Source organism: Amblyraja radiata, chromosome 23, assembly GCF_010909765.2.
Source record: "Amblyraja radiata isolate CabotCenter1 chromosome 23, sAmbRad1.1.pri, whole genome shotgun sequence".
Lineage (NCBI taxonomy): Eukaryota > Metazoa > Chordata > Chondrichthyes > Rajiformes > Rajidae > Amblyraja > Amblyraja radiata.
Window position 1 is genome coordinate 15,475,060 of NC_045978.1, and position 14,605 is coordinate 15,489,664.

Below are 14,605 nucleotides of genomic sequence, written 5' to 3' on the forward strand. Positions count from 1 at the left end.
CATCCAGATGTAACTAGACTGACTAAAACAAATATCTCAGATAGTGTGGAAGTCCAGAACCATGATACTGGGTAGGTCACTTAGGACTGATATCAGGAGGAATTTCTTCACCTTCATCTAAAAATTGGATGAAGAATGAAATTCTGTACCATAGGATACCAATTTTTTAAGTATATTGAAGATGGAGTTATATATAGTTCTTATTGGCCACACGTAGATACTGTGCATAGTTTTGGAAGCATGCCAAAAGAGAGTCACAAAGGCACCTGCTAGGATGAGTGAGTTGTCCTCTCAAGAGTGGGTAAAGAAAGTACATCTCAATTCCCTGGAGTTCAGTAACATCTGGAGTGATTTTATATACGATCCTTAGAGAGTACGATGGGTAGATGCTTCCATCAGTGGGATGACCTGAAATGAGGGATGAAGTTATAAGCTCACTCACTTAAAACTGGGTTGGTAACCTGTGAAATTTTCTATCCTGGCAATTTTGTATTCTAGATTTGAGGATTTTTGAAGGAAATTAATACACTTGTGAAACATAAGGAAATTGGAGAACTGGCGAAGAAGAAGAGAAGGGACCTGAAGAAGATTAGCTATGGCAGAGCAGGGTAGAGGGGCTGAATGGCCTATTTCTGCTCCGATTTGCTACACTCATGTTCTGATAGACAAAGAGGTCAAGTAATATGCAGAGAAAGCAGTAACGGTGCTGACTTTGCATGATGATATGAATGATGGAGCAGGTTTTATGGGTTAACCTGCTCTTAATTCCTATGGTTATTTGTTTCTATGATTAGTTGAATAGCTGTGAATGAAGCGATGTGGCCGATATTTTAATGCGGCAATCACAAGGGAGAGAGAGAGGGAGAGAGAATGCAGACAAAGGAACATGAAAAAATTGTGAAACGTACAGGCCAAAATCAGGCTATACCGGTGAAGAGTAAAAAACAGAAACATATTACAGTTTAGATAAACCAGAGAAAATAACGTACTTCTATTTGGTGAATTGAAATAGAAATTAATGAATGCAATATTGATTCCAATCTATGCAGAAGATGAGGTTTGGTTCCACAAGTATACATTTGGACTTGCAGTAACAATGTAGGAGCCACGGACAAAGAGATTAGAGTGGGAGAGGGTTGGGGGATTAAAGTGACAAGCAACGGGAAGCTCAGGATTGCCACTGTGTACTCAATGCAGGTGCTTGGCAAAGCGGTCACCCTATCTGTGCAATTTCCAATTGGAGGAGACCATATCATGAGCAATAAATGCAGTACACAAGACTGGAAGAAATACATAAGAACCAATTGTCAATGTTGAAATAATTGAACATACAGTATATCAGCAAGAAACTCCACTGATGTGTAGGCACAACCTTCATGTTGCTTTAATGTCACTTGTGGCACAGAGGCCTGAACATTGGGATGTGAGCCAGTTGAGAAAGCAGAACATTACAAAGTGAGAGTTGACATCAAGTGAATTCAGGCACGCACCAGTCCTTGTGGCTCAGTACCATCCTGTACACTACAATACACATCTCAAATTGTATAACCAAGTTGTTTAGTTAAAAAACGAATGCCCAGCATTTGTCCCCACAGATTGATTTAATCGTGCCAACATAACATGGGCCTAGAAATGGCAAGTCTTTACTGGGTGGACAACCAAACATGCTTCCTCATTATGTTTTCTTTAAAAAAACTCAACCCCCATTTGGATGACAATAAGATGGATCTGTTTTAGATTTTTAAAGTCATGTTTATTATGTATTTTATCTTCATCTTTGTGGTAGAGGATTCTGAGACGACAACAAGTCCTGTGAAGTATCCGCAATTGTTGCCTTCTATCGGGATGTAGTACAGTCTGCGCTGTGATTGTGGTGCACATAGTGTCACACAGCATGGAAACAGGCCCTTCAGTTCAACGTGCCCATGATGACCAAGATGCACTAGTCCCAGCAGCCCGCATTTGGCCCATTTGGCCCATATTCCTCTAAACCTTTCCAATCCATGTACCTGTCCAAATGTGTTTAAATGTTGATATAGTGCTTGTCTCATCTACCTCCTCTGGTACCTCATCATATACGCACCACCCTCTGCGAAAAAACTTTTGGTCATTGTGCTGAGAGCCAACACGTGCTCTATTTAGGGAGACTACAAATGTTTTGCACATTCCCAGGTTTCACTAGCAATTTGAATGGTGTCAGGCCTAAGTTCTTGTCATGTCTAAGAAGGATAAAACATTTGTTTCAATGACGCTTTGAGGACACTATTGTAGTGTCTCATTTATCCTACTGGAAATCTCTTGCTGTGATGCAGTTTGGCAGTGGGTATTCATTTCAGGAGATAGGTATATAGATGTGTGTTCATGGTCCCATTGAAGTTGGTGAGCTTCAGACCAAGAAGCTCCTTCCATAAGCTAGGGTACTGTTCCATTCACCCCAGCCCAATTGCAGACATTGGATTTTGTCTCTGGAACTGGTGTGTTACAATGCTGAGAACTACATTCTGCACTTTGTATCTTTCCCTTCACTCTACCTATTATAGGAGTTTGGCTTGATTATATTTATGTGTAGTATTATCTGATTTGATTGGATAGCACGCAAAACAAATCTTTTCACTCTACCTCAGTACACGTGACAATAATTAACCTAACCTGTTGATATGAGGGAGGACATCCTCACAGAATGTCCAATCTGCCAATATATTTGAAGAGAAGGGTCTCAACCCGAAACGTCACCTATTCCTTCTCTCCAGAGATGCTGCCTGTCCCACTGAGTTACTCCAGCAGTTTGTGTCTACATTCGATTTAAACTGGCATCTGCAGTTCTTTCCTACACAATATATTTGAAGGGTTTTATGGAGGCAGTAATGGTGATACTTACAATCTGCTTTGAGGTACCTACATAAAGTTATTCATTTGTATGAGTCATACGTTGTGAGCAGGATCATTGTTGATCTGTTGACCCTCAGCACAGTGGCGCAGCTGGTAGAGCCGCTGCCTCACAGCACCTGAGAACTGGGTTTGAACCTAACCCTGGGTGCTGTCTGCGTGGAGTTTGCACGTTCTCCCTGTGACCGCTTGGGTTTTCTCCAGGTACTCTGGTTTCCTCCCACATGCCAAGGATGTGCGGATTTGTGGGTTAATTGACCTCTGTAAAATTGCCCTAGAGTGCAGGGAGTGGTTGAGGAAGTGGGATAACATAGAACTAGTGTAAATCGATGGTAGACGTGAACTGGGTAGGCTGAAGGGTCTGTTTTCATGCTGTATTTCTAAACTAAACTAAACTAAGAAAATACACAAAGCGCTGGAGTAACTCAGGCAGCATCTTTGGATAACATGAATAGCTGACGTTTCGGGTCAGGACCCTTCTTCAGACACCTAAATTTAAGACAAGCTAAACCTATAAGATCTTTGAGCTAAACTAAGGAAGAAGGGTTTCGGCCCGAAACGTCGCCTATTTCCTTCGCTCCATAGATGCTGCTGCACCCGCTGAGTTTCCCCAGCAATTTTGTGTACCTAAGAATCCCACTATGCTTTTCCCCAGTCACCTGCTTTGGTGCACTAGAAACAGTAATGTATATGTCCCATGAGCCGGATTAACTATGCAACCCGAACAGGTGACCTATTGGACGGTGTTAATACCCTTCCTATTCACACGTAAAAAAGTAGCGACAAAGAGGGCGAGGCGGGAAAAAATGTGACAAGATTTCATTCCTGATGACCATTATATATTCCGTGCAAGAGGTCCCTGACCTGTGATGCAGTGTTCTGCAAGAGAACTTTTGTTGCACTTTGCTTTAATCTGGGCCGCGACGGGACCAATTGTCCTTTATTTCCGAGGTAAATATCGCGCTGTTGTATAAACACTGTGTTAATTGCAGCTTTGGCCTCCCTCGCTTCACCTAAAAAGTCGGTCTGGGTAGTAAATAAGCATTTAAAGTGGATCGGATGCACAGAATGTAAATGCAACGGCTGCCTTGTACTTTTGTTACCGACTGTCGGTGCCTTGGTGCGAGGTTTGCAATGAAACATGCCCACGTCAATCAGGAGAGAGGGCAGCCAATGGTGCAGCTGGCTGCGGGCTTCCCTCTTCCCTGTGGGTGGACGGGAGGAGGAGAGAGAGGGAGGGAAGGATGAAGAGGAGGAGGAGGGAAAGAGGGGATGAAGGGACGGGAGGAGAGGGAGGGTGGAAGGGGAGAGAAGAGAGGAAGGGGAGAGAAGAGAGGAGGGTAGAGGGGAGGGTTGGGATAGAGGAGTGAGGTGGAGAGAGAGGGGTGGGGATGGTGGAGAGAGGTGGGAGGGGATGGTGGAGAGAGGGAGGAGAGAAGGGGAGAGAGGGAGGAGAGAGAAGGGAGAGGCGGGACTGGTGTGAAACTGACAACAGCTGAATCACGCGGAGCGGTGGCATTGCACAGAGAGCGCAACAGTGAGCGGCGGCGGCGGTGCACAGATACACACAGACACAGACACACACACACACACACACAGACAGACAGACAGACAACAGTGAGCGGCGAGAGCCCGGTGTCCCGATCACTGGCCGGGACCGGCACTGTTACCGTGTTTGAGCTGAGAACAGAAAGGAACAACTTGTGCGCCTGTCTACAGAGAGGGGGGGAGCGGCGGGCAGCAATGCTCCCACACTTTCTCCTGCAGACCAGGCAGAGCCTGATGTTGCTTAAGTGTTTGGGGAGAGGAGTTCGCGTCCCCTGGATCGACGCAGCTGTCAGGACGGGAGCGTGTCCCACCAGCCGGCGAGCCCACATCCAGCCACCGGGCGCTGCAACACTGCCCGCCCGCATCGGTGCATGCAGAGGACTGTACACGGTGAGAAAAGCGGTGTCGGCTTTGTAATCTTCCCATCATAATCCTTGCAAAGCTCTCGCTAGAATAACTCCGCCGCCTGCCTTTTAGGCAGGGGTCCGCTGGCCACCAGGAATTGATTTTTTTTTTTTTAAAGGTCTTAAACTCTTTGCTGTTTGTTCACCATGTGAACCTCGGGATGGAAAGTTGTTTTGTTTTTTTTGTACAAGCGGCCGGATCGATCTTTGAGCAGAAAGTCAGACATGTGCTTCCAACAATTTCCATATTGCTTCCAGCTCCTCGCCTTCGGGCTGAATTTGGAAATAATGTTAAAGCGACAGAAGGCAAAAGAAAAGGAAAACATATGAATGCGCGGCTGAGTACTCGGGGTGGTATTTATTAGTTGTCAAATGTTGCGCATTAGCTGATCCAAGGTCAATAGGGAGACGGTTGGATTTGTGTTAGCGGGTTGCAAGAAGCGCACAGATAAATCTGAGGACATCTCCCTAATCCCTTCACAGTCCGTCAGTTCAGTAGCCTGAAATATAAAGGGAATGGGAGGTGTGGCTGCTCAGACTTGGCATATTAAGGCGTGGTTTAGTTCACTGTTTTAAAATAGAACCAAACTGTTTACACAGGAGAATAATCCAACAAATCCTCCAAACAATTACAAAAGTAATAGAATATTTTGGAAAACATTTTTTGTATTATATTTTGCATCTTGGATTTCGGATTTTTTAAACTTAAGATCTTCTGAAATCAATATCAGCTGTCGACGACTAAAGGGTATGTAGTGCGACGGCTCATGAAAATCATATTCTTCGGATTAATTCTTTGCAGCAGAAAAATGAAGGGTATTTCCTTGTAAACTACTGATCATGGAAACTTTCCCAGTAGAGTGCTGTGCTATTTAAAAAAAAATTTGAGCAAGTAGTGAAGTATGCTGCTTTGGCATAGAGGTTATCTGAAACATTTAAAATTCCAAAATTTACGGATGATGTAATGGGGAAAGAAAAACGCACCGGATTAAATGGTAATGACCTTAATTACTGAAGAATGGCAGATCAGACATGTGCAAACCAATAAACCTTACTTTTTCCTGTGTAAAAGCTGCAGGGCGAAAACCATGAAGATTATTGAGATTAAAGTATATTACAATTTAGTTTTGTGGAGATAATATGATTCACATTTGAATCACATGAGAATTTATGCTTTTTATTCATTTGATATGATGAGCAATTTGTAGAACTTTTTTTCTTGAGAGAATAATCCATTAATTTAGATGTTAATATTATTCGTTCATCATGTGCTATCAAGTAATATGCAAATTATTGAAATGAAATAGGCTTTCTGTTTTCATAGATGTAATAACAACCATAATATCATAAGTTCATATGTAATTTAAACAGTATCTTGAAAGAGTAATCTAATGCAGTTATAATTCCACATAATATAGTGCACAAGGGACTTCACAATCTGTCATGTTATTACTTAAAGGAAATTCTGAGCTCCACTGATAAGTAATGTAATGAGTTCTTCCTATCTTTCATCCAAGGATGGCTTATTGCTCCTATTTACATTACTTACTCGCTCATTCATCTTGCTGTCCCAGTTTTTCAGTATTTTTTTCCATTGAGAATTAGGAATGAAATAATTTAACCAATGACAGGGAATTCCATATGAAACTTGTGGCCCATGAAATTGACCTCCCTTGTCACATGACAATTATGGTCAGGGACCGAGTTTAAACAGAAACAATTAGTCAGCTGTGGCATGCTGTATCACGGTGACCCAGGTTTTGTAGGATAAAGCAGAGCGGAGTATTCTGGGTCAAATCCTTCTGGAGCTTGGGATGAATTAGGTTCTTTAAAGCCTAATGCCTGCAGGGCTCTGGAGGCTAAATACAGCATGTGCACATTAGCAAAGTGGAAGCTTGGATTACCCCTGCAGACCGCACCACATTGTATTGTGGGAGTGCTGCAGTTGGTGCCATTGTCTTGTAGGGCTGGGGCAGAGTGAAAATTCAAAGCTGGTCCTGTTTTCAGGTCACCATTTGGTCGTGGCCCCCAGCGAGTCATATAACACGGAAACACTAATCCTACAACAATCTTGTTTTATTCTCCCCGCATTGCCATCAACTACCCTGAGATTTTACCGTTTGCCTACACAATAGGGGCAGTTTTCAGAGGCCGATTAGCCTGCCAGGCCACCTGTCTGGAACACCAGGAGGAAGCCCACACAGGAAGAACATGGAAACTCCGCACAGGCAGCACTGGACGACAGGGTGGCACAGTGGCGCCGCAGTAGCGTTGCTGCCTTATAGCGCCAGAGACCCGGTTCAATCCTGACTATGAACTACAATCCTGGTCTATACAGAGTTTGTACGTTCTCCCTGTGACTGCATGGGCTTTCTCTGGTTGCTCCGGTTTCCTCCCAGCCTCCAAAGATGTACAGGTTTGTAGATTAATTGTCTTCTGTAAATGATCCCTCGTGTGTCGGATGGTGCTAGTGTACGGGGTGATTGCTCGTTGGCACAAGCGCGGGGTTGGGGAGGGTGGGGGTGGTGCTGGAGAAGGTGTTTGGAAGCAAGGCCCCAATCATGTGCAGAAGCAGAAACCATAAGTTGCTTGGCTGAATTTGTTTGTTTACAGTTTTATTAAAGGCTGCTGATCCCCACGGCATTACACACTGTAAGGGTAGGAAAACACGTTTTTATAAACAGCGCTGACAGCTGTATAGCGTTTCCTGAAAGGGCCTGCTGAGAAAAGTTGTGTTTTGTTGACTTCAGCTTTTGTAGAAATCAGAGCTGTTAAGTAAATACCTTAATGAGAGGACTCAAAGATAAAACTTTGGAAAATATTTTACAATGTTTAGAATTACTTTGTGAAATTTGCTGTTTAAAAATAATACATTCTTACATCAGAGCTATGTTGATGTCCTGGCTAAGGGGAAAGACCTATTTTCCTCAAATTATAGTTGGAATAATATTCTTGAATCACATTCATTTTTGTTTCTATATATCCAGCTGCCCCTCTTTATGGAGTTGCATTGAAGTGTAAAGTGGATCAGAAGTCCTCGTTCTTATGTGTTCACCCCTCCTTCCCTGTAGTGGAAAAGTGCATTTGTATGTTCCCTTACTATAGCGGGAATGGAACACTGGCTCTAAGCTTGATGTTGGAGCTGTATCTTAAGCTGTGTTCGCCATAACTCAACTGTAGCATTTTGTCAGATTCAGAGGTGATGTGGGTCAGCTCAGAACACTAACCTGAGCTGGTACTCAAGTACTAGGGTGGCACAGTGCTAGAGTTGCTGCCTTACAACACCAGAGACCAGGGTTCACTCCTGACTACGGGTGCTGTCTGTACGGAGTTTGTACGGGTGACCTGCCTGGGTTTTCTCTGGGTGCTCCGGTTTCCTACCACACTCCTAAGACCTACAGGTTTGTAGGCTAATTGGCTTGGTAAAGTTGTAAATTGCCCCGTCAGTGTGTAGGATATGGGTAGTGTATGATGGTCGGTGTGGACTCAGTGAGTCGAAGGGCCTGTTTCTGTGCTGTATCTCTAAACTAAATTATTTTCTTCCAGCCAAGACTTTAAAATCAGTGCCTCATCTGACATTTGGGTAGACCCCACGGCACAGCTCAAAGAAAGGGGAAATTCTCCAAGATTTAATCGGCCTTTCAAATATCGCCAGGAGAGTACACTGGGTTAGCATAATATTGTTTTTTGTCAAAGCTTGTTAGAGGCAAGTTGGCTGTCTGGCTACATTACAGCTGTAACTTTCCATGGTGGGTGGAGTGGGTGGAGGCTTTATTGGCTATAAAGTGCTCTGGGATATCCTGTGAAGTGAACTATATGAATGGAAGTGTTTTACTGTCAGGAAGAAACGTGTGCAGACACCACCGTGAGGATTAAATTGCACTGAAAATCTGTTTCTTGCATAATATAGCTAGAGCAGTTACAACGTTGAGCTGTGTAATAGTACGGCAATTAGCTTTGAGTAAATATGGCAAGGTACACTTGAATTTTATAAAGGTCCACAGCGAGGGGGGATGGCTGGTCCGATTAATTTTTAACTGCATATGAAGTGAATGGACAAAAGCTCGCTTTATGATCTCTGCAGCAATTCTCGTTATTTCTTCACAACCAACCTGCTGGCGAGATCGCAAATCAAATCTGCCTCCTCAGCTGAGTGCAAGAAGCCCTGCAGCATCTTTCTAAAGAGCAGGGTCCTGGCCAGTTTTCATCTCTCAACCAACTTAATTTAAAACCAAATTACAGATTAACTGGCTGTTGTCACGTGGGTCAAGGGATTTTGCTTTTCCGATTACAAAGTAATTGCATTTCAAAAAGATCTAGTGAAGATTGTGAGTGAAAATTCACCAGACACGTTCCCAAAATGGTACATTTGGGGGGGAATTGAGCCAGTCTGACCTCCTATTTTGTAATGTGCAGGTGACTTTGTTGAAAGGTGGAGAATTCTCACTGGAGTTAACAGGGTAGATACAAGAAGGATGTTTCCCCTGGCTGGGGAATCTCAAACTAAGGGATTCGGATTCAAAAGAAGCGGACTATTTAAGAATGAACTGATTTCTGGATATTAAAAGACTCAAGTGATATGGGTTTAAGACAAGAAAATGGCATTGTGCTAGAAGATTAGCAGAGAAGGCTTGAGGGGCTGATTGGCCTTCACCTGCTCTTCATTCTTATGAATGTGTTTGGAAGCCTGAGGACATGAGAGGTGGAGATGCAGGGAACTGTGAAGGCTGGAACTCATAAAGTGCTGGAGGAACTCAGCATATCAGGCAACATCGGTGGAGGAATGGGCAGATGACATTTTTGGTTGGGACCCTTCTTCAGACTGATTGAAGGGGTGGGGGGAGCGAAACCTGGAAAAGAGGTGGGACGGTGCTGAATAAATGCATGCCATTTTTTTCCCTTAAATGTGCATCTTGGACTGGAATATCAGAAAAATGAACTTTCTGCTTGGGATGGGCAAAGTCTGTGGTCTCATGGGAAGTAATCACATTAGTAGAAATGTTTTTTTTTTTTCTGCAAACGGGTCCATTCCAGAGTTGTTGCATGATAACTTTCATCACCACGATTGTTCTTAAAATAATGGAATGATGACGAGTCCATGGGAATGCAGTAAAAAATGTCTAAACTTGGCAATCAAGAAAAAATTACCACTTTTCACGACTGATGAACAAAAAAACTTTGGCTGGGTGGTGAAGATGAAAAGACACACAAGAAGAGGATTTATGCATTCAGCAAGCTCAGCTCCTCACTGTTGTGTGTGTGACCTGATTCATACCACTGGGATCATCTGAAAAGGTCAAGGAATAAGTTTGCGAATGAGCCTGCTTTGGATTTAGACAGAGAGCTGCTTGTTCAGGCCCAGTATTTGGATGAATTGATCTGATGACAGGATTAAGGGTGTTAGAAAACTTGGGCTGGGGTATAGTTTGCAATATGTTGCTACAACTTACATTTCATGACCGTGTCAGTAGTGTTTAATGCATTGGCATGACCAAGCCTTGTCTGCCATTTTTAACAAATGTGTAAATCCATTTTATGATAAATTTCTGCATTAAAGTGAAGGATCATTCTAATTTTTCCCAACAAGGATATAATACCTTAAGAGATTGTGTAGTATCTGCAGTACAAATAAATTATCTGTAAAGGAGATAAATGCTTTTGATCCTGAGACTGCCCTCTGCCATAGATTAAAGACGTACAAAATCATGAGAATAATCGATCGGGTAGATGCACAAAGTCTCTTGACCAGAGTAGGGGATTCGAGAACTGGAGGACATTGGTTTAAGGTGAGGGGGAAAAGATTTAATAGGAACATGAGAGGTAACTTTTTCACACAAAGGGTGGTGGGTGTAATGAACAGGCCGCCGGAGAAGGTAGTTGAGGCAGGTACTATGGCAACATTTAAGAACATTTAGACATGTACAAGGATAGGACAGGTTTAGAGGGATATTGGCCAAATGCAGGCAGGTGGGACATGTTGGTCGGTGTGGACAAGTTGGGCCATAGGGCCTGTTTACATGCTGTATGGCTCTATGACTAAATTATTTGAATAGGAAACTAGGGCTGTATAGGAAAACAAAAGGAGCATTGTCTAGCACTTTGTTTAAGAAGGAACTGCAGATGCTGGAAAATCGAAGGTAGACAAAAATGCTGGAGAAACTCAGTGGGTGAGGCAGCATCTACGGGTGAGACCCGAAACATCGCCCATTTCCTTCGCTCCATGGATGGTGCCTCGCCCCTGAATTTCTCCAGCATTTTTGTCTATCTTTGTCCAGCACTTTCATCCCATTGGCCTAAGGCCGATCATGGTCATTGGTGATGGTACCTTCAGGGCTTTGCTTTTCTCATCATGTATTTTTGTTGCTTGATGTCTCCCTTCCCTTGCTTCTTGCAGCTGTGTCCACAGGGGTCAAGCACGCTGCTTAAACTTGTTTCCAGTTGAGCAACTTCTTCAGATGACTGCACCATTTGATTTTTGGCACATGTAGGAAGCATCGCTGTTTGTCCAGCTAACATTACGTTGTCACGTTCCCACCAGGAGAGGTCTCCACGTTTTTATTTCACTGGATTTTGACGTGTTTGGTGTAAAAGGAGACTATTACATTTGCTATCCACATCTGCTGCTTAAATGTTTTGACCTGTTGGATCACAATATGGAGTCAAACATAGACATCAATGGCATAAATGCATCTATACTAAACTGGTGCTTTGCCCACATATTTCACCAGTCATCTATACTAGGAACAATTTACAGTTAGCCAGCCAACCAACCCACGTGTCTTTGGGATGTGAGTGGAAACTGGAGCACCCAGGAGAAACCTATATAGTCACAGAGAGAACAGGTAAACTGCACTGTAGCTGCACTGGAGATCAGATTGAACTCTGGTCATTGGAGCTACCAGCAAGCAGGTCTGCCAACTGCACCAATGTGCTGCCATTATTATTGCACCTGATGGAAGTCCTCTGCAGTCAACATTTCTGAATGGTATAAGGATACCCTCACACATATCCTGCACACTGCACATCAATCCATCATGGCAAGTTACAGCCACGTATGACTATGGTTCAAGAAGAAATTTTAAAATTCAGATTATAAATTTCCTTCATGCATTTAATACCATTAGTAATTGTTAAGGGAACTGGGGTTTGAGATTTGATACTCCGTTTCATCTCCTAGCCGATTGAACAGTTTAATGTACGCTTAATGATAGCAACACGGGATGTTTGGAAGTGGTGATGGCATAAAGGAACAATGTCAGCAGTTCACAGTACGGTCTGATCATGAGTTCACCGTGAGCATTCTATTTATGGTCCACTTTTTAAAATGATATCTCTGTACAACAATCAATCAGTCAAGGATGACTTGAGAGATACAAAGTTCAAAGCTTTGTTGGACTAGGAGATCGGGCAAACTGATGGCTGGCCTCTTAACATTTGATTGCCAAAATAATAGAATTACCCATTTGCTAAGTAGGCAATGTAAGAAGGACCTCTCTTCACTGTGATTTGATCAGAGGCCCAGAAACATCCAGAGGGAATACAAAATGGATTATTTAATATTAACATCTATTTAAATCATGGATGATGTCAGTAACTGAAGAAACTATTTATGTTGAAGATAGACACAAACCTGGAGTAACTCAGCGGGACAGGCAGCGTCTCTGGAGAGAAGGAATGGTTGATGTTTCGGGTCAAGACTCTTCTTCAGACTGGTTAGGGATAAGGGTGGAAACTATTCATGTTTATTGCTTTAGAGCTATATATACTTAACCAAAGATGAAATTGCACCAGCTAAGGCCATAAAATTGTTGGTCAATGCAGAGTTTTTAAAGAAGGTTGTTCAGGAACTGTATAGGATTGAAAAGCAAAATTAAAATCTGTGCCAACAAGGAATGTTTCTTGTGAACATTGAGACTTAAACATGTAGCATCGCATTTGTCAATGTAAAACTGGGTGTGCATACATTATGAACGTTGTCATAAACCTGCATTTCAAGGAAGCTTTGTGGTAAAATTACTAAAATCTGTTTTGTGAGACTGATCATAATTGGGACTAAACAAACTGCCTGCAGAAGCATTGAAGGTTAGAGCTCTTATGGCAATAAATCATATCAGAGACACTAATCTACAAGGGTTTAAAAAATGCCATGTCACGATTACTGTAGTGATTCAGTATTTGCAAACAACTTACATAGGATAAAGCTACATTGATGAACAAGGTCAGAAATGTACAACTTGGTCTTGTTTTACAATATAAATCACTTTGTTCTGTAATATCCTTGTAACATCTTTCCTCTTTTCGCACCCTCCAACCCATGTTAATTTAATTATCCCAGGAACGTGTGTCGTAAATTTGTATCCAGTGCTTGAACAGAGATTGAGTATACTTATTCCATACCAGAAAACAAATGGCAAAGATGTTTTACAAATTAAGTTCTAACAAAGAGGACCAGGAATTCTTGGGGTGATTGATGTGGGCGGGCTTTTCCCCAGAGAATTTGGTAAACCGCTCACTGATTAGTCTGCGAGGTCGCTTTCCAAAGTGTGTTAGCCTGAAAGTAAGTTCTGCATAGCGACAAGGCCGTCACCACTTGGAGTGGAACCAATCATCATTCTACTGTAAATCAAACTTGGCAACACACCATTAAGTGTTTGCACTTTGTTAATAGTTTGCAACTGTTCCTTGCTCTGCATTTCTGTGGAGAATTTTACCCTGTTAATGCTTGACAAGTGTTTGGTATGCAGGGTGGTGTTTAGCATGAGATTAATGCACTTTCTTATCCCATTCAATGTCAGGATTGGTGGGTCTTGTGTATAAAGAAAGAAATGACAACCTTTCATAGAACACAAAATGCCAGAGTAACTCGGCAGGACAGGCAGCATATTTGAGTCTGAAAAAGACTGATTGTGAAATCTGAAATGTTGCCTATCCATGTCCTCTAGAGATACTGCCTGACCAGCTGAGTTTCTCCAGCACTTTGTGCTCTAAGCATGATTCCAGTGAATGCAATTCCTAATGTCTACCAACCTTTCACACAATCAAGGTATTTAAGCACAACAGACATATTTTTAGTTTATGACCATATTAGACTTTACTTTAGACTTAATATGATTTTGATGAATAAATATTGACCAAAACCCCTGTTTTTATTATTTCAGTAGTAGCATTATATAAATTCCGATTAATTCCACACTTGCAGAATTGTGTGTAGTTTTCGTCCTCTTCCCATAGATAGGATATACTTTCAGCAACAAAGGTTTAGCAGATTGATACCCGAGATGACAAGATTGTATTATGAGGGGAGATTGGGTAGATTATGCTGCTGTTCATGGATTTAGAACATAGAACATAGAAGAGTACAGCACAGGAACGGGCCCTTCGGCCCACAATGTTTGTGTCGAACATGATGCCCAGCTAAACTGATCTCATCTGCCTGCACAGGATCCATATCCCTCTGTCCCCTGCACTTCCACGTGCCTATGAAAACCCTCTTAAAAACAACTTTGGTATCTGGCTCCACCGCCACCCCTGGCAATGCTTTCTAGGCTCCATCAACCTCTGTGTAAAAAACAAAACGCAACGCACATTATATTAAACTTTCCCCCTTTCACCTTATAACTGTGCCTCTAGTGTTGGACATTTCCACCCTGGGAAAAAGGTTCCGACTGTCTACCTTATCTATGCCTCTCATAATTTTATATTGTATCAAGTCTCCCCATAAACTCTGACGTTTGAGGGAAAACAATCCAAGTCTATCCAACCTCTCC

At 42.5% G+C, this 14,605-nt stretch overlaps 1 protein-coding gene across 3 annotated transcripts in view; it reads left to right on the forward strand.

Annotated features, from left to right (window-relative positions):
- Positions 1–4,350: 4,350 nt before the first annotated feature.
- The window catches only part of fam210b (family with sequence similarity 210 member B), a 47,367-nt gene continuing 37,112 nt past the window's right edge, over positions 4,351–14,605 (forward strand). The window contains exons 1-2 of one of the 3 annotated variants that reach the window (XM_033041597.1): positions 4,361–4,439; positions 4,486–4,824. In XM_033041597.1, the coding sequence (XP_032897488.1) occupies positions 4,630–4,824 (195 nt within the window). In that variant the 5' untranslated portion in view covers positions 4,361–4,439; positions 4,486–4,629. Of the gene's footprint in view, positions 4,825–14,605 lie in introns of all 3 variants that reach the window. The other 2 variants (XM_033041598.1, XM_033041596.1) reach the window with 2 other exon arrangements.